The sequence below is a fragment of the Etheostoma cragini genome, chromosome 11 (genome assembly GCF_013103735.1).
Source record: "Etheostoma cragini isolate CJK2018 chromosome 11, CSU_Ecrag_1.0, whole genome shotgun sequence".
Taxonomy (NCBI): domain Eukaryota; kingdom Metazoa; phylum Chordata; class Actinopteri; order Perciformes; family Percidae; genus Etheostoma; species Etheostoma cragini.
The window spans coordinates 7,075,572-7,096,017 of NC_048417.1; the positions used below are offsets into that span (position 1 = coordinate 7,075,572).

General features: G+C 38.8%; 2 protein-coding genes across 7 annotated transcripts in view; both read right to left on the reverse strand.

Annotated features, from left to right (window-relative positions):
• Positions 1-4,774, reverse strand: part of mphosph8 (M-phase phosphoprotein 8) — a 24,853-nt gene extending 20,079 nt beyond the window's left edge. For 2 of the 6 annotated variants that reach the window (XM_034886457.1, XM_034886456.1), the window contains exons 1-2: positions 4,495-4,758; positions 832-999 (exon numbers count right to left, since the gene is read on the reverse strand). In XM_034886457.1, the coding sequence (XP_034742348.1) occupies positions 832-999; positions 4,495-4,599 (273 nt within the window). In that variant the 5' untranslated portion in view covers positions 4,600-4,758. Of the gene's footprint in view, positions 1-831; positions 1,000-3,809; positions 4,054-4,494 lie in introns of those variants that run through there. The other 4 variants (XM_034886452.1, XM_034886453.1, XM_034886455.1 and 1 more) reach the window with 4 other exon arrangements.
• Positions 1-20,349, reverse strand: part of ttf2 (transcription termination factor, RNA polymerase II) — a 27,950-nt gene extending 7,601 nt beyond the window's left edge. The window contains exons 1-23 of the mRNA XM_034886463.1: positions 20,085-20,349; positions 19,723-19,828; positions 19,261-19,347; positions 19,006-19,075; positions 17,739-18,602; positions 17,034-17,154; positions 16,548-16,730; positions 16,166-16,326; positions 15,870-15,951; positions 14,454-14,579; positions 14,117-14,267; positions 13,282-13,387; positions 12,913-13,097; positions 11,673-11,826; positions 11,379-11,470; positions 10,876-10,961; positions 10,192-10,334; positions 9,880-10,059; positions 9,322-9,380; positions 8,811-8,964; positions 7,892-7,974; positions 7,513-7,587; positions 6,273-6,690 (exon numbers count right to left, since the gene is read on the reverse strand). Coding sequence (XP_034742354.1) covers positions 6,546-6,690; positions 7,513-7,587; positions 7,892-7,974; positions 8,811-8,964; positions 9,322-9,380; positions 9,880-10,059; positions 10,192-10,334; positions 10,876-10,961; positions 11,379-11,470; positions 11,673-11,826; positions 12,913-13,097; positions 13,282-13,387; positions 14,117-14,267; positions 14,454-14,579; positions 15,870-15,951; positions 16,166-16,326; positions 16,548-16,730; positions 17,034-17,154; positions 17,739-18,602; positions 19,006-19,075; positions 19,261-19,347; positions 19,723-19,828; positions 20,085-20,112 — 3,441 coding nt within the window. The 5' untranslated portion in view covers positions 20,113-20,349 and the 3' untranslated portion in view covers positions 6,273-6,545. The remainder of the gene's footprint in view (positions 1-6,272; positions 6,691-7,512; positions 7,588-7,891; positions 7,975-8,810; positions 8,965-9,321; positions 9,381-9,879; positions 10,060-10,191; positions 10,335-10,875; positions 10,962-11,378; positions 11,471-11,672; positions 11,827-12,912; positions 13,098-13,281; positions 13,388-14,116; positions 14,268-14,453; positions 14,580-15,869; positions 15,952-16,165; positions 16,327-16,547; positions 16,731-17,033; positions 17,155-17,738; positions 18,603-19,005; positions 19,076-19,260; positions 19,348-19,722; positions 19,829-20,084) is intronic.
• Positions 20,350-20,446: the final 97 nt, after the last annotated feature.

Genomic DNA, 20,446 nt, shown 5'->3' on the forward strand with positions numbered 1-20,446 from the left:
TTACTAGCGCAAAGACTGATGCCAAAGATTACAAATGAAGGAAGACAGCGAAAATACTGAGGGTCTAAGAGAAGAGATGTGCGAGAAAACAAATTTGGGATAATTCTAAGCTGCAAACATGCTACTACATCATCTCAGTAGAAAACATCCAGTGTACACCTCCACAACACAAAGTAACATAAACGTCTGCTGCTCTCGTCCACTGCGATGTTCTACACAACTACAGCATGCTACTCTGCAAATAGTGATGTTTTACAAACAATGTAAAACAAAAGCTGTCGGTTTGTAGTCTAACTGTTTATTAGTTTGCTACTAATCTTTGGAAACTCAGCTGCTGCTGGAGACAAACCAGCCCCCCAAGCATGGCTACTGAATATGCACGTGAATGACGTCACCGGACCCTGCCGGTGATGTCTGTATTCTATATTGTGTTACCTCACTCGCATTAGGCTTCTGAAATTGTGGCCCCCTGAACAGTGTAGTGTAATGGAACCCCTGTAAGCCTTGAACCATCACATTTACCCTTGGCTTAGTGAACAGCTCTTTTGCATATGCATTGCAAAGAGCCAGAAGCAAGAAGGGGAAGGGGAAGAAGAATATTAACATTTGGGCCACCAATTTTTTTGGAACTTGGCTATAAAAATGTTGCTTGAAAAAAAGAAAACCTGTCTTTTGTATAATTAAAAAAGACAGGTTTTCTTTTTTTACCAGTTATTTTCTTACTAAGTATTTCTTATCTGATAAATCAATGGAATAATCGGTAGAATGCTCGATTAGTAAAAGAACCGATAGCTGCGGCCCTAGTATTCTGTATACCCGTCTGGCACTTAGACTTACCACAATCTTCTTGGCTTCTGCCTCTTTCTTGGCCTTGATCTCAGCCATGGACTTTTTAAAAGCTAGGAGGACCTCGCGACAGTCCTCTAAATGGGCCTCTGGCTCCCAAGTGTCATCATCGGAGCAGTAATTCTTCCAACGGACTCTGTAGAGCACGTCACCCTGAAAACAGAGAGAAGATATGAAACTCAAGCATTACCTCCACACCAACCTGACACGTTGGCTGGTAGTCAGACTGTAACGGCTGACTATTTCACCAGCCAAAAGGACCAGAGAATGACCAACTGCATGCAAACGTGGCTGACAGACTAGATAAAAAAATGTTTTCTTCGTTCATTTGTTGTTTCCTAATAGTTGATATATTAAACAAGAGAGCAAGAAAAACACTTAAAGCTTTTTCAAGTCTAAAAAGCAGAGTTTAAAAGATGAAATGCAGAAAAAAAGATGCAACAATACTTTTATTGTGAAATGACCAGTCACTTAGTGTGACTTTTCACAAATGACAATACTTGGTCTAAATATGTCTGTCTGTCCATTTTAGTCTGGATTACTTTCACACAAGGGAAAAAGATATCTGAAAAACTGCAAAAAGATTCCTGATGCTTGGGTGCAAAAGTGACCCAAAATCAAGGTACTTCAGTCAAACAATGTTTCTCCCCTTACATGGCTTTGAAGATGAGTGTTGCTTTACACAAACTAACAGGAACCCCTCATTTTCTCACAGTCAAATGTGTCTTAAAGTTTGCAGCAATAAAAACAGGACAACACACATCTACAGAACAAATCTTTGCATGATACAGCACATTAGTGCAGTTATCATAATGATTATATTAATCTTCTAACTTTAGATAAACTGTTCCATTCATTAATATAACATGCATTTACATAAACTCCCGCTGCCCCTTACTTCAGATAGATTTGGTAGGTTTGGTGCACCTTCTGCTTTTTTAGCATCCTGATTGACATACTGTGATTAGAATCAGAATCAAAAATACTTTATTGATCCACGAAGGGAAATTATGTGTTGCAGTTGCACAAATAGTATAAATATCAGAGTAGAACTATACCGTATATAACCTTTTTATTTTGATCTATCACATTAGATTGGACCAGTGCTCATATATGTTTTGCATCATTGCACCAATACATAATCAGTCTGTTTTAATGACTAAATCTTCCTGTACAGCTGCCAGCAGGCCAATGTTCCTGTGCGTTTCTACACAGGTACAAACCCTGGAAGCCTATAGGAGACTGTTTACATCTGAGAACAGCAGCAAAGCCAGGTGAGGTAATAACTCACTAAGGTTTGTATTAGCTCAATAACCTTCTTGTAACCCTCATCTTGCACTTCATATTGATCCCTCAAGTAGGTCTGGGCAATATATCAATGTATCGATATCGCGATATGAGACTAGATATTAGCTTAGATTTTGGATTTGGTGAGTGTTGTCTTTACCTGGTTTTACAGGCTGCATTACAGTAAAGTGATGTCATTTTAAAACTTACCGGACTGTTCTAACTGTTCCATTATTTACCTTTACCCACTATGTCATTAAATCATTTCTAGAGAATATTTATCAAAAATCTCATTGTGTAAATAACATTTTGTTAAAGCACCAATAGTCAACTATACAAAATCGTCGCAAAATTGACATTGAAGTATTTGGTCAAGAATATTGTGATATTTGATTTTCTCTATATTGCCCAGCCCTACCCCCACGTCTCCCTACAAAGCAGAGACTTCTAAAACCATTATCTGTTTAAAGTGCCTAAACTTTGTGGCTCTTGTGATGTGGTGGTAAAGCATAACACACTTAACAAACCCTTCAAGTTCTTGATTCACTTTCTAGCACTATTTTGTTGTAGAGCCCTATTGGTCCGGAATACAATAATTATCAAGCATTACTGGCATGGTTTAAATTCATATTTTGTACAAAGAAAATTGTCACGTTTAAGTGATGCTGCTTTTCTTTGGAAAAATTATGCAGTTAGGATTTCTCTGCAGTTGGAGATCATTTTTTTTGCCTCTGTGATGTTATGTGTCCTGGAAACTGACTTATTTAACAGTTTTACTTTTGACAGTTCAAGATCAACACACTATTTTTCAGTTGGATACAACATTTCAAACTGAGTTGTGATCTGTCCCTCAAGCCAAGTTTTTTGTTTTGCTTATTGCTGTGTCTTCGTTATGCAAATGCACATTCTTAAAAAACATTGGAAATCCAACTAAGCGCAATATTAATGTTTTGATATAGTGTCAATTTTACATTTTAAGGTAATCAATCAGAACAACACCACAATATTTCTCAACTAAATATAGTAGGATAAAAAAAATTGAACTTGTACTTTTGTTCTGTTCACCAATACAATACCATCAGTGTGTTACACTGTGATGCACTTATTTGTGTGAGATACAATGCTCACATTTTTGGAAGTCATGATTACCAGTATCAAGAGGTGAAGTAAATTAGTAATGACAGTTAGTTATAATTTTTTTTTTTATATAACGTTCAGGACTACAGTTACTCAGCAATAAGTCTAAAGCTCTTAAATATTAGTAAAGTGTATGTTTTAATATACTCATGCCATAGTTTGTTTACTAGCAGGGATGGAAAGAAACATTACAAAGAAACAACCCAGGTGCTGTTCTTAAATGTAATTTTGAGGTATCTGTACTTTACTTTCTACTCAATTACATTCTGTATTTCACTAATTTGCCGATTCATCTCATTAGCACATGTAATCAACTAATGAATTGTGTATTTTTTTTTTATAACCCACCAGTCTACAAATATATATATTTTTTTCTGAATTCACCCACTCTGCACAATGAGTAGGCTTTTGGTACTTTGTAACGTTAGGTATAGTAGCTAGTATATTTTGATGCTCGTACTTTTACCTAAGAGTTTGAATGCATTCCTTTTAATTGTAACGGAGTATTTCTAAACTGTAGCATTGATACGTTTCCTTACTTAGCTTTGTAAAAGATCTGACCACTTCATCCACCACTGGCTACTTGATATGCGATGTCACTTGATATTACTTCACGTAGCAGTTCAGTTCGTTAGTCTAATTAAGATAAAATTGTAGTTAATTCTCATTCAGTGAGGCGTTTCTCTGTTAAAACACGTTAGTCGGTCTGTTGTTGCCGTGTCAACTGCCACAGATGGTAACGTAACGTTAGCAGGCGTTGGTAAATACATGGGAATTACGCTAGCTAACTGACATTACCACTCGGAAATCTCACCACGTTATCTGTATTATGCACAATGGCACTAGCACCATTCCCCGGATTTGTTTTTATCTACCAATGCTGCTGGGCAAGAGCACCCATAATGAAAATAATTGCAAGCTTGCAAGGCGTCTGTCCTTGGCCCCAGAAGCAAAGAGGCGAGCGGACATCATAGGAGAAGTTGTGCAAAAAATGATGCTATCTATGGACAAACAGCGACAAACGAGTATCGCATTTGACTAAGTGAAACAAGAACAGTTTAATGCATCAAAATACACTTGAAAACATTGTAGACAGGCATTTATGTAACGGGAATTGTCGGGGCACCGTTTTAGGTGGGCTATGCATCGTAAGAGTGGAGCGAAAGCAATGCCAGCCATGTTTGGCGAGCGGCTAGGTAGCAAGCTAGTTTACGTTAGGTTTACCTCTTCCACCCGCATGTCTATTATCCTCTCCACTTCGTACACATCTTCGACTTCCTCTTCTTGTTCGCTATCCGCGGGCTCTACCTTCTCAGTCTCAGCCGCCATGGCTGCGGGTTTGATGAAAATGTATCTACTTTTAATCCAGCACTCGTAAAGGCCGCGTTGACTGTTCACGGAGGCAGGACGCTAGCGTACCTGGCCGTAGTTACTTCCTGCACTAGCTAGCTCTGCAGCTCAGAGCGCAGACCAGCTACCGCCCGCTCTTACAACGCTGCATTCATTTGCTGCGCCCAACCACCCCAATCTAGCATTTCTTACTATCACTATTTTAATTTCAAGTTTTTGTCGGAGCTTGTAAACTCAAAACAAACATGTGCTTTGCAATACACCGCATTATTAATTTCACAAAAAATATGCAGAAATACCATAGAGAAATACGCAATACTAATCATTTAAAGAAACTGATCGATTTTTTTAAACTACCCTTGTCTCTCATGGGTTTAAATTGCTCCTAAAGGGATGTTTTGTATACACGGATTATCGGACTACAATGGCTTTAGAATAAATAACGTTTTCCGACATGTGGATTTCATTATCGTCGTGCTGTGTCGTTATTTCAGTCGTTGAAGTCCAAAATGCCGATGTTTCTAAAGGCAGCATGGACATAAAGCTACTCTCTGGATTTTTATCTAGAAAGCATAATAAGCAATACAAACATGGTGGACTGCAGAAGGCCATGACCGTCAAAGCGAGAAGTCAATCGATAAATCTGATACAACACACAAGTACATAATTATAATTTTAAAAAGTTGGATGTATGTTATCTCCCACATTCTGTTGTATAAAAGCACAAAACTAACTCAAAATAAGAAGATTTTTGCTCACATTATTAAACGTTTACACTGTTTATGTGGCCAGGATGTATTCTGAATAGATTATATCCACAGAGCAAATTCAAATATATATTACCATAAACATAAAACATCTCTAACATATCTTAAAAATTACAGTATGAGGAACATATTTTTATTGATAAATAATTTCAGTTAATTATGCAAAGGACTTTATTCAGTAAGGAGTTACTTTATCTTACATAATTTAAAGCACCTTCATTTAACATAAACATACAATACTTTAAAAAAGCAATTTGAAAACAGCTTTAGAAGAAATAAAATCCAACAGGTGACACAAATAAAAGGAAGTAGTAAAGTAAAATATTACTTAATTTTTTGCTACACCTACTGTAGCATATGCCATTAACAAAAAAGTGCTGTAAAGCATCACAATGGACCAAAAGAGCAAGAGCTCCTCACCTGTATGTCAGCTATGGCTTTTGCACTCTGGGCGGCAATACATACATTTGTAGCTGTGTACGTGTGTTTGCATGACTATTTTCGTGTATATAAATATGTTTCACGTTGAGGAAATTGTTTTCGGCTTGTATGTTACAGTATCTGCAGTTGTAGTTGTAGTTTCAGAAAATATACTTGGTTGATAAATCTTAAAAGGTTCAATTGAAAGTTCAAATCTGCTGTTACCTCCACAGCAATGGCTGTAGGACAAATTGGCATCGCCAACTGATAAATACCAAAAGAAAAAATTATTTAAGATATTAAGTACTTTCTCTAAATGAATAAAATAAGAGAAAGTGATGGTCATCAATTAAGTAGTTTTGCATTGAAGCAACAAATTGGGGCAAAAGCAGCATCCAGAATGAACGCAATGTCTCATACAATACCAACTGAAATGCTTATAATAATCCATTAAAGTACGGAGACAGCAGTTCTGAAATTAGGGACTAGGAACAGTTAAGGAAAAAGAAACCTTGAAATAAAATATTGAGGCAAATTAAGTCTATTAATTTGTAAAGTAGTTAGGATGTAGCATAAAACACTGTTATGGATTAAGCTAAGAGGATGGAACGTCTTATTAGGTTATTTCAAGATTTTTCAGATTTATGCCCTAAACTTTAATTATATGTATGACCAGTTGTCTGTTGGTGTAGCTATAAGGTTGAAAGTGTGGCACGACATCCTCAGTTCTTTCCCATCTCAGACACCAAAAATGATTCTGAGATCAGCCAAGGAGAGTTTGGAGAAGGTGCTTCCTGTTCCTGACAGCACATTCTGGGCAAGCTCTTTCTTCTTCGCCTGCAGTGTGGAGATCTTGTCCTCCACTGTTCCATCACACACAAACCTAGAAACGAACACAAAACTATTTATTAAAACACATACATCAAATTTTAATACACTAATGACGATCCATCTTTGTGGTTGTTGTTTTTGCTCTTGCCTACATGCAACATTAACTGTATTTTAGTGTTGTATTCTGTTACGTTAGAGCTTGCCTAAAGGCTCTGACACACCAACACGACGGCCAACCTTTGGATGAGGAGACAGTTGGACTGACCGCGCCCCCCAAAAGTTGGTCAAAAAAGTGACTCAGAACACACTGAAGCAACGCAGCCATGAGCGTACGTTCTGCCCGTCCGTGAGACGTAATACGTCTCCATAACAGCAGCCGGCTCTAATCTGTATTGTAACCCCCCCAAAAAATCAAAACCGGCAGCTGATTGGACGAACGTGTCACGTGGGTCTGCCTTCTCCGGAAATTCAAAGCCAGACTGTCATGGGGGCTCCTTCAGATTACAGTTGCTGAATCTGTCTTCATTTTAGATCGACAAACGTCAGTTCAAAAGATTCTCGTCAGATTTTGAGAGACTCTAATCACGCTCATCGTGCTTGTCCTTGCAGGGTAAGCACTCCGCCAATCAGATTGGTCATTTGAGTCCAACTGCCAGCAGTGCCCGCCTCCCAACCAAGCATGTAAAATTGGCCCAAATGAAGGCCGACGGCTCCGAACACACCAAACCGCTTAAGTCACCGACCTCGCCAGACTGTCCGGACGTTTATCGGGTTGGTGTGTCAGGGCCTTTAGATGATACTGCCATTTTGCAGTATTATATAATAGTAAACAATAATATCCACGCACATATTGTATGTCCTGCTGATTCCTTACCTGTGGATGGTGACATCTTTACTTTGTCCAACTCTGTAAATTCGGTCACAGGCCTGATCCTCCAAGGCTGGGTTCCTGTCAGAGTATTCAGGGGTCAGAGGTTTAAAAACTCAACCATTCTTGTACTGTCAAAGGTTTTTGCACTTCATTACGAGCATTACACATTCATGTTGGTGATGAAGTGTATTTTACCATATTAAATAATATAACATTAACATTAAAAGACCAATATTATAAAACAAATTTATAATAAAATAATCTAAGTAAATTAAAATAAACATGTGCTTACTTTACTTACACTGTAAAAATTTTTTAATTTAGATAAAAGACAATGTACAGCTGGTTACATTGGTTTCATATGTCTCAGTGTATGTCTCACCAGTGCATGTCAATAAGAAAGAGGTGATTGCCCCCGATGAGATTGAGTCCAACCCCTCCAGCACAAAGAGACACCAGCATCACCTTTGGCAGAAAAACAGAAATATAAATCCATACATTTATATGCATTAACTTACAAAATGTTAAATGTTACAGTGGTCTAAGTCCAGTTCCAAAAATTGATTCCGAGCAGTACTGTGTGGAAACCATTTTCTACTATGTATTTATAGGTTTGTGATAAAAGAATAGGCTTAAAGGCACATTTCTTCAATTTTCTGATAATATACATTTGAAAAACAAAACAAAAAACAAAGCTGTAAAAGTGCACAAGTGTCAACTGATCATTATTTAAAATAAAGGCGTGTTACACTTGTATCAATGAACATTGCCACTGGATATAAACCTTGAACAGCAACAGAAAATAAGAATTTTGTCAAAGGTTTAATTGTTTTCTAGCATTCATCCCTGTGTGAAAATATTTTGGATTTATGTAAAAGTAGTTTTTTGGCTATTTTTTGTAAACAGACATTTCAACTTAAAAACTAAAAACAAAAACATGCAAACAGCTGTCAGGTTTTGGAAAAGTGTTCAGTTACAGGTACCCGTGTGTATATGCCATCAATGCTGTCAAACCTGTAGGTGGCAGTGTAACGAGAAGCTCAAACCCACGTTAGCTAATCAGATTCCCAAAAATAGAAACAACAGCAACAAATCACTTCCTCACTCTTCTTTTCCTCATTTCCTCGGCTGCCAAAACCTCCGTTTGTCTCAGTTTACATGCAAACAAAGATTTCCAAAATCTTCACTCCCGGATTTTTTTCCGAGGCAAATCCTCTGTCTGCGTTTAAACAAAGGGTACAAACAAAGGGAAATGTCTCAGTTTATCAAAATAACCAGGTATGTGTAAACAGGGTCTTTACCTGTGGTCCGTCAGGGTTAGTGTTAAATTCTTCCACCAGGTCCATGCGGCGTTTAGGGTTGACAGTCCCGTCGATAACCGCGTAACTCAGGCCCATCCTCTGCAGATGAACTGCTACAATTTTGAGCATGCTGGTCCACTGGGACACGATCACGCTGAAAATGACCAGAAAGGAGACGCAGTGTGCATTACACTTACTGTATGACTGATATTTAATGGTTCTCAGGGGACATGTTAACAGATGTTAGCAGTGTACAGGTCAGTTTTATTTATACTAGTCCTTTCAAAGATCATATATACAAGATTGTGTGACACAGTCAAAAGCTCCAGAATAGCCTCTAAATGGATTTTGTGATTTGATTTGCCAATTACGTTATTCTGGCTTGGCAAAAGTGTTTTTTGAATTTTTGCTGAAAGAATTTAAAAAATAAATAACTCAAAGTGTGGCGGATTAAGAATATACCTGGATGAGAAACTGTGTCTGAGGTGATTGTGAGACTTTAATAATTTACCTTTTCTGATCACTACTCTTCGTTCTGATTGCCTTTAGCTCAGATACAATAGCAGCAATCTGGAAAATCAAGGTAGCAGAATTAGTTTATTTGATAAAACAACACAAGTGACAAGTGACTAATAAACATGGACTGTTTTTCCATGTTTGATAGGACAGGGTGTGATACAACAAAGTTTTCTCACCAGGCATTTATATTTTCCCTGGGCTTTTAAAAAAGATGACTTATAAATGAAGCCATCGAAGAAGTCAATCATATCTCCATCAACAATAACGGCTTTGTGCTTGCAGTTACTCTAGACTTTTCAAAACTGTGTAGTGAAAAAAAAAGAGAGTAGGGCTAAAACTGAAATAATCTGTGACCTTTCACTCCACGGAGACCACTAAAAAAATGCTGATACAATAGAGTCTTCCGCCATGCTTTACAAAACAATGGTCATATTCTTAACAGAGAGAGCAGTCTGTCTTATTACAGCAGATTTCAAGCAGCCTGCAGGACGAATTCTCACATTTGGGGGGTACATTTGAAGTTAGGATCCTGAGCACAACAATTGCTCACCTTGGTGCTCTCACTGGTGTCCTCAAAGAGCTGTGAGGAGAAGCGTGTTCCATTAAGGGCCACAGTGTCGTTGGAGGAAGTGCCCGGTGCAGAGGCGCTGGAGGTGAGTGACAGAGCATTGAGCTGCTCCTCCAGAGACAAGACGATGCCATCACCCTGCAGCTCCGACGTGTCAAGAGTCTGAGCAGAGAGGGGGGGTGGGGTGAGAGAAAGACGGAAACGAATGCCTGTGAATACTATGCGGTTGTTTTGTATGTGTATTTATGTTTGTAAGCTTTTTGATTTTGATACAAAACTGGTACGCCTTGGCACCTTCTTAAGAAGTGACAAGTGACAGCAGCACTGTCGGAGGCGCAGCAGCAGGGACAGGATGTTGACGGTGCTGGATGCCTGTTGGGGCTGCTGGGAACTCGACACAGCAGGGTCAGCCTGGGACAAACCAAACTCTTGGGCCACTGGAGAGAGAAGACATACACACTTGTGATACACCAGCATTTGTAATAACAACACTAATTTCTAACCAAGTTTAATTCACCCTTCTATTAAAATAATAATAATAAATAATCTAATAATAAATCTAATATGTTTTTCTTCAACAATTGACACATGCTTTCTAAAAACACCCAAACAAAATAAAAACTCTTGTATACATTTTTTCCCCTCAGTGCATATTTTTTGGGCAAAATATATATACTCCGCCATTTTCAAACAGCAACATTTCAAAAAGTATAACCTCGCTCTCATAATCTACTGACTATTGGACACAATGTGCCTACAAAAAAACTAAAAACTTTATTATTAATTGTGTCATACAGAAAGTACAATGTAGGGGAATTTTATGTAATAAGGAGCAATGGACAGGTTATATACACAGCATCAGGGGAGCAAACTGGGGTTCAGAGTCTTGCTCAGGGACCCTTTGACATGTGGCCGGAGGATTCTGGGATTGAACCCAAGCCACTCGATGAAAAATAAAACAAGCATCTGATATCTCACCTTTGTCAAAGGGATTGGAACTGGAAGCATTTCCATTTTTCACATCATTTCCTTCATGTCTCTTCAGGTAGTTCTGCAGAGTCGATCTGCAGATAAAAAGCAAATAATCATTCTAGTGTCAATTTATGCTTTTTTTTTAAATTGATATATCTACCACATCCAGGCAGACTTAGCAGCATCCCATCTCTTTTCTATGTAGTTCCACATTAACTGCAGAACTCATTTATGGTAGGCAGAGATTAGTTTTAGGGGGACAATGATTAGTCCCCATTTCATTCCTGGACACACAATTAGCCCCCAAATTGCGAGTTATCGCTAAAATATTTATTAAACAAAAAAACTGGTGGATTATAAAAGCTTCTTTCCTTGCTAAGATGTTCTTCTGCAAAAGAAGGAGTGAATACAATGTAAAGACAAAAAAATGAATATGGAGGAAGTTTTTTCCTAAATATTTAGTTCAATTAAAAAATATAAAAGACATAAGAAATAAGTTGTTTTGTTACCTTGATTGGGCAAAGACCACATCATACACAGCCTGTTCATCCTGGGACAGTTTGAGTTGATGCACCTCGCAGCTCCGATCAGGAAGAGACACCTGAAACATTTAACATTTCGCTTCAGCCAGGATCAAGAGTGTGCTGATGTTTTAACCAATCACCACCTCCGTTGTAGCTTTCAGGGAGTCTTATTTGTTTGTCTGAACAAAATTAATGATAAAGGTTGTGGCCTTCATAATGAGTGTCCACAATGTAATGTTGCTAGATGGAAAGAAGTCCAAGGCGTGCGTCTGTCCTTACCAGTGGTCTCCCTGTGGAGTCCTTCTGGTCTTTGGTTCGTCGAAGCAGTAGAGTCCTCGTCAGGATGTTGAGTCTCTCTCTGCCTCTGTTAGAGCCGTTGTCCACCTGAGCTTTCCACAGTTTGTACTCATCAAACGGAGAACAACGCAGAAACCTGAAAGACAGACAAAGACAGAGAATAAACAGAAGCTTTTTTTTTTTACAATCCACCATATTGAACTGCAATGAAGATGAATTTATGTTAGCAGTTTCAAATACAATTCAGTTTCAGTACAATATTAGTGGAAAGCATAATTTCACTCATCAACGTTTTATTATGCAATGTGATAAAATGTTGACGAAGGATGCTCAAAGTGCTGGTTAATAAATACGTATCTTTCAAGTTGAGCCTATTCTTTCTTCAAGTGATAATTGTGTCATCTCCCCCAAGGTGACGCTTTTGTTCCTGTATGTTTATTGTTCGACTGACATTTCTATTAGAGATGTTCTGATACAGATACCAGTATCAGTATGGCCTCCGATACTGTCTAAAATGCTGGTATTGGTGTTGGGAAGTACTGGAGTTTATACAACGATACGATACCATGTAAGAAAGCCCTAAAAAAAATCTACCTTAAAGTAGTTTATGTTTTTTTATGTTATGACTGACTGCCTAACTGGATAATAAAAGAAAGTTCTACAGTTTTAATTGAGTGTGTTCGTTCATGTTTTACAAAGAGTTTAACCTGAGCCAAACCGTCAAAGATGGAAATCATATCATATCCGTACAGGGATAGTAGTATACAGTTGTTAAAACATAATAAAATATATGACACACCGGTATTGGATCAGTACTCGGTGTTGGCCAATACGCAAGGTCAAGTTTTGGAATCAGGAAGCAAAAAATGGTATCAGACCATCTCTAATTTATATGGAATATGAGGTAAACCTATAGCGCATCGTTGTGGCCACTTTTACAGCCCTTTTCATCCATAACTCCCAAAACTGTGATAAAAAAACATATTTTCCCTCATGAAAAATAAATCATATGACATTTATTATTTGCTTCATTTAGTTTAGCTTTAACATAAACCTTCAACATACTTTGAAAAAGGTAAATTAAAAAAGCGTTTACACTAGTAAATTCTGGAAATAACGCCTTCGGTTGAGAACCCCACATCATGAGGTAGACTAAAGAAAAAAGCATTTCTAACAGGTAGGATTTTTTTAAAACTCTTGTATTCACTGTGTTTTGTCTTACTTGAGCAGTGAGTACATGTCCAGCAGGTTGTTCTGGATGGGTGTACCAGTGACAGCCCAGCGGGCACGAGCCCCCAGCTGACAGACAGCCATGGAGGTCTGCACTTTTGGGTTTTTGATGTTGTGGGCTTCGTCCAGAATCACCCGGGCCCAGGTCACTCGCAGAAGAGGAGCAGAGCGTAAAGACTGAGGAAAACATGACACGAAGTGTGTGTCGTTTGTTAGGTTTTAGTGCCAAAGATTATCGAATCAAATATCATTTGCCAGCATCTTTAAAGAAACTACGTCTGTATTTACGTCTCACAGCATTGAAGCGGATGAATTTTGAAGTCAGAACTGTTGCTTTACATCATAAATATGTACTACTCACCACATCATTAGCATCTCTGCTGGGTCTCTCAGCATCCTCTTTCTGGACTGGGATCTCCTTAGAGACCAAACTGTATGTGGTCACCACCACATCATAATCTGCCAGCCTGAGAGAGCACAGAGAACGCTTAATTCAGTTTGACTGTGTGTTCCAAGGTTGATGTCTAATTGTTGACAACATTTACATATCAACAAATATAGTTTTTCTTGCATTCTGAGTTGAGTTGAACGGAGTTAAGTTTGAGTTTAGGGCTGGGTAAAAGTTCAATAGGATCAGGCACATTTCTGTAATTCATTTAATAATGATTCCAAGCGAATTATAAGTCAAAACCCCCCCAAATTTAGTTTTTTGTGATTAACAGTTTTACATTTTTATATTTCAACAAAACTCACAACTGGCAACATGAACAAATCCCCGCCCGTCCATCCTCACCACCCACCCAGACAAAAATCAAGAAAAGATGACACAGAATTAGTTTTTGAAGTATTAAATGTTGAGTAAAAAGAATTCAAACCAGAAATGGTCTCGGTCAACAATGTACCTGTGTGTAACATAATTTTGTTCCTGATGTGTCTTTTTCTGGCCTCTTTACAGCGACCCTTTAAATTTGTACTTGTGAGCATAAAAGAGAAATGAAGCCAATACAAAACTACAACAAAAGAAACGTTCATGTGTTCCTAGCTAAAAAAAAAGAAAACCAGGTTTGACTGCACCTTAGTGATTGATAACTCTTGTTGTGATTTAATTCTATAAAAAAAATTGAATTGAATTGAATTGATTGAGACAGAAAACAGACAGTGGTGTATACATTAGGATTTGGGCATTGTTTCCTCACAGTTTGGCACTTTTCTCGCGGTTGGGGCCGTGGTACAGGTACACAGTCAGCTTGCCTGTCTTGACATGTCTGTCAATCTCCCTCTTCCAGTGGTGGACCAGCGAGGCAGGACAGATGATCAGAGTGCCCTTAGAAACCACGAGGCTGGAGTCTGGATAAATAACAAACTATTACCAAAACGAGCGTAGTCTTAATACTAACACCTAAGATTTCCCCCTCCGGAATTCAGACCAAAAAAAAGAAAGTAATATCTCAAATATGAATTACATGGACAGTATGATTGCATGGCTGTATTTTATCATACCTCCTGAAAAGAGTAAGAAAAGGTTTTAGTTACCAGTTTTGGAGACCCAGCTCACTGGCTTCTTCTCTTCCTTCTTGTCAACTTCCTCTTTTGCTTTGATCTTCTTGGCCAGTATGAGAGCAATCATGGTCAGGGTTTTCCCCAGACCCATGTCATCCGCTGAACCCAAAGAAAGCAGGAAGAACAAGAAGAAGAAATGATGAAGACAAAACTAGACATTGACTGATACAGTTTTTTCAAGACCGATAGTTGATGAGACCGATATGCATTTACAGTGGAAATTAAGATTTTGAAATGTTACAAACTCCAACATAAAATGCTTTAAGCAGTTATTTAATAGATTAGAAAATCCCAACATAATACACAGTAAAAGATAGTCAGATAGTTTTGTGGGCAGGACGTTAGGTCAGACTCAGTGGTGAGTGAAACCGAAGCAGTGGGACAGACAAAGAGCTGTAGCCGAGCCAAAGTAGCGCACCTTTGAATTATTATTAACTTTATTGGTTGTCAGGTAAATAAAACGGTGATACAGATTATCTGCAAAACAGCCAAAATCTATCCCTATTGTTGTTCAACATTGTTGATTTGAAGCTTCTCTTACACTTTGGGAAGAAGTTTTCTGTTCAGTGGAGATAAATGGTTTGTCATGTTTGGAAAGAATTGCTTATTTAAATTGTTTTTCTCAGAAACAAATTTCCCACAAATTATTGGCTAACCAAACTGCTTGACTTGATTTTTTTAAGAGAGGGGAGAAACACTATGACTTTATAGCTACATGGTACATGGTATATCGTCTTTGTGTCCCATAAAGGTTTTGAGACCAAACACATCTCACCGAGCTATTTTCACTCCTGGACAATTATTCTACCATCTCACATCTTTATAAAGATTTCATATCAGTCTTTATTGTAACTTCTTTAATAAAAATCATGGCAAATCTAATAATAATAATAGCCTTTCAGCTCTCTGGAAGTCTAAAATGTGCTATATTTGCTGGACTTACAGCTCCGAAGAAATGATGCAACTTGTCGGAAACCATCTCATGACCTGTCTATCCGTGAATGGACCGTTTCCTTCTTGGATGGAACTGGATGGAACGTTTTACGCCGCACGTTTATAGAGTGCCAGGAAGGACTCTGGTAACTTGGCTGAGATTCTCTGAAGCTTTGAGGTCCAGGCTGTAGCCTTGTGCTTCAGCCTTTGGATTAACTTGTGCAAGTGTTTGGTCCCTTGTCTTGGGTCTGTCTGTGAATGTGTCCGTTTCTGCACGTGTAGTTTTGTCTTCCCTTCCTCCCGTTTATCCTTTCTATATTTTTTGGTACTGGGACGCATCCCCAGCCCTAGTGTATCGTTTGTGATTGTTTGTAATTTTTAAATGTATAAAAAAACAAAATACAATTTAATCACAAAATATAATAATAATAACAATAATAATAATAATAATATTACCAAGAATTCCTCCACAGGGATTCTGGGTTTCTCTCCAGAGCAGCCAGGCCAAAGCTCTCCTCTGATGGGCCAGGAGCGACACCTAACCAACCAATCACAAAAGGAAAATGTTTTTATTAGAGTAACGTAATGGACCGATCCAAACAGGACATCGAGGCTCTATAATAATAGCAAATTAACCAAGTAGGTTTTGAGCAATAGTTTTTTTTCAGAACTTCTTTTTAAGAATAGCAAATACACTAACACGGGATCAATGTGTCTGAGTGTGTGATGGAAAAACCCTAGCAGTGTGTAACCTTGATGCCCTTTGGGTCTGGAACCTCGGCCTCAGCGTCGGGGCAGGACTCCAGGGATTTGTGGAGATGGTCAATGGCCTCGCAGGTGGCATTTTTCACCGCCAGCAGACGGTCCTGAGTCATCCTCCCACCATAAAGGCCACTTGCCACCTGTGAGTTTTCTGGGATCATAAAGGACAGAGGTAGTGTGAAAATATTTAATCTAGAGAAAAATAGTTGGTAAATAAGTGACGTGAGAAATGCAAATTACATCAAATGTTTGAAAAGATTGATTACCACCTCTTGACACAAGCTAGCTATCTGTAATGCCTAGAATAAAAACAATATGGCCTGAAAGCAATCCTTAAAAATATCAGAAACATCTTCCACCTGTTCAACCTACCTCCATACATCTGCGTGTATCCCTGGCTCAGCTGAAGCCCCAGGGAGCTCCCAGAGGCCTGGTGCTGGGAGGGACCGGGTGCTGACATGGCAGGAAGCAGGATGGTGCCCCCCTGCCGGCTGAATGGGTTAACCTGGCTGCTACCTAGACTAGCATCACCGCTGTTACGTTCGCTCTGGGACTCTGAAAGTGATTCGTAGATATCAGTTGAATTGCTCAGGAACTGACATTAATGTAAGTTCAACTGCTCCATCATATTCATGATGGTATAGAGCTTTTCGTTTTATCTTGCAATTTGATCTTCTTGTACTTTTAGCTCTTGTTCATAATTTCATTGCATGCAAAGCACAGCAAAAGAACTGAAAGCCACTCGGAAAGTTAAGATTTGTAATTACAATTCACACATTTTATCCAAACAGCAGAAGAATGGAGTGGCGCTGTTAAAAAGCAATATATATTATTCCTACTGTACAGGGAGGGAGTTACCAGGCTGAGCAGCAGCAGTGAGGCTCAGAGACTCCAGCGCGTCCTCCAACTCTTTCACCTGAGTCCTTAACCTTTCCCCTTTATCTGGCAGAGCTGCCACATTCACCACGGACAGAGTCGCCTTGACAGGAGGAAAAAGGGGGGGGGGGGGGTTGTCAGACACATAAAAAGGCAGAAGCTCAGTCCTTGCCGTGGGTTCTATTTCAACCCACCCACCCCTCTCGCCCCCTTTCTTGTCTTCAGTTGTCTTTTCTTATAAAGACCTAAATGCCCCCAAAAAGGGATACATAGAAAACATGACCCTAATAAGAACCCCTGTTTCATAACTCAAAGAATCAAGTTTACAAACTCGACTTCTGTCCTATATTTTTTGAGGTTGTGGTCTGTAATACTAAAAACTGAAGATTACAGAAAATGTTCCATAAGAAATCAGTATTTCCTCGTCTACTTTTTTCTACGTAATTGAGAGACTGAGACCGTCTTCTAGTCTACAGATTCAAAGACAATGATCCACGGCAGCAAAACATTATGACATACTGTATATTGAGCATAATGTCACACAGTGCAATATTGGTATTAGCCTCAATAATACAGTATTTGTTCCATCTCCAATCTGTGCCATGAAAATCTATCTAAAATCTCTAATCTGTACCTTTCAAATTCTGCCCAAACAGCCAATCATTTGTTTCCAAGTCACTTACTCACCTTTTTCTGTTGGAGTTGAGCAGTGAGCAGGCTGTGCAGCCCTTTGGGAGCTTCATGCTGAACTTTCATCTTAGAACTTGGCTGAAATCCAGCAAAGTTGGTCAGTGTCTTTTGAACAGCAGTAACAGGAGGAGTTTTCTGAGTAGCAGGTTTCACTGACACCACCACTACATCGTCATCATCGTCATCATCATCTTGGTGGATTTTGGTTCGACTGGACTCCAATTGTGCTGGTTTGGTAGATGCAATGGCCCTGGTGATATCAGAGCCTCTTGAAGTGGGTGCACATTTAGAGATACTCTTTTTTACAGTAGGGTCAGTTTGTTCCACCGGACAGGTTTTACCATTAGTTGCTTGGTGGGGCGATTCCTTGTGAGAACTCTGTAAGGTCGGATTTATTTTCTCTGGGTGAATGGCCTTGACACTGGAGTTAGAAATCTTCTTTTCTGCTTTCTGGTTCTCTTTAGTCATGTCTTGCACCAAATTTGTCATTTTTTCCACATTGTTAGCTTCGCAGCTGTTTCTCTCCTCATCTGAAACTCTCTTCTTTAACTTCATCCCCAGTGGAAGTTGTTTACCTCTGTAAGAATCCGCTGAATTTAGCTTCCCTGCCTCCTCTTCTTCCACTCCTGCATCTACGCTCTGCACATTTTCTTTCTGACAGCCCTCTCTTGATTCAGCCTTGTGACTTGCCTCGCAGTCTTTGAAATCGGTTCTTTTCTTATCACCTCCACCTTGTTGCATTCTTGTCCACTCAGAGTCCTTGTCCGTCTTGCTGGAGACTTTAAAGGGGTTCAGGACAGGCGGCAGGCAAGAGGGCTGTAGCTGTGTGTCAGAAAGAGGGGTTCTCTTTTCTTTCTCTGGCTGCAATGATGAACAGATATTTTTTAAATGGGTAGTGGACAGACAAAGCAAAATGAAATAGAAGAAGTCTACAACAAAGATTCCTGGCTGGACTTATACTATGGATGTTGTGATTGCCAGCTCAGTGACTTAAACCAAAATGTTAATTTTCAGTATGTCCAGTTATATCTCTATAGTAATTTCACAAATCTTAACCTGACATTCATATATTATCTGTGGTCTCTTCGGAAACATTACAATCATGACAAAAATTCAACATAAAGTCTTAAAAATGAGTTTGTAATGATTGAGGGTTGAAGAGATAAAAGTGTTGTCTACAGCTACAAGTCCCGGACACTTTTAGTGACAATAGTATTTGAAGTATATAAGTAGGCTGTGTATGGTTTAAGCTGTGCTGCCTTACTGCAGTCCAAGGCACGGTTCCACACCATCTTTGGCCTGCTTTTTTGCCCACAACACACCTGTAGAATAACCTGGAAAAGGAGAGTGCACTTAAACTCAAAGGTACAATCCAACCAAACAAACGTGCAGTCACCTAGAGACAGGCATCTTGTTTAAGGGCCTAATTTAAATGTAAAGATGCAAAAGCATGGACTTTCCGTTGCTGGTTTAGTTACTTTCTGTTTTGGACCATAAAACATTCCACCTGCACACCCACCTGTGGCTCTGCTGTTGTAGACTGTAGGGGAGAGCTTGGAGTTCCACCATTGAATCTTCATGTTGGAGGCAGTGGGATGGTGAGATGCTGGAGGAAATGATAATGATCATAATGCAGATAAAAACTAAATATAGATATCTGGAATCCATCATCAGTGTGTAACTAAGAGACAGTTAAGACTAAGCTAGCAAACTGTATATAACTGATGTTTAGATATAGAAGAGTGGTCTCATGCATCTCTACTTTGAGGTACTAGCTTTATGGACACTTCTGGGTCAGACTACAGTATTCTACTTATTGAAGAACCTGTAGATTTTCTTCACAGTAATGAGGATTTATAGTTGTGGTGGGTACTTAGATCCAACCTTGCCTTCCCACATCCTCTTTATTATTGTTTCAAAGTGTTAGACATTGGGGATCAGTGTGGACATATCTGACCCACGGAGATGTGAATAACGTTACCTGGCCACTTGAGTGAAATCGCAGCCTTGCTTGTCAACGCAGACGTAGAAGCTTTTGCCTTTATTTGGTCCATCTTTAACGCCCGTTTTCAACATACACACGCTGCCTGTATGGGGGTTTTCAGAACAAGTGATTTACCAAATCATATAGCTAAACTCTCGTCACTGCAAGTAAGCAACGAAATGCGTAGGGAAAACATGGTTTGATTAACGTTAATTCCAAAGTTACACGGCTCATCAACAGAACCTGCCTTGTCATCCCCATTACAAACAGTGTAAATATGACTTCTGGAAACTTAACACAATATTTAACTTTATATTGTATAACACACAATGAAATATCATCAACTTATTAAGACTTACCATGAACATTACATAAAGTCTTCTCCATTGTCCTGACACATTCAGTTCAGTTTCAGTTGCTTTTCTGAGTATGTGAGCATTTTCGTATCGACCAATCGCAGCAGTCAGAAAACACATCCGGTTTGTAATATCAGTATAAACGTTGTTCTACAAAATAGTAAATCCTAATCACTTTTTTTTATAAAAAGTAAAGAGCTTTAAAGATAATATAACTTAAAATATCTAAACACGTGGGTATAAAAAAACGAAAATCAACGGTACGCCAGACTTTATTCTCTCCAAAACATTTATTGTGAAATATTTTTGCGAAGCTTGTTTAAACCGGATATAATTCGAAGCTGGTTTTTAAAAAATGTTATTCG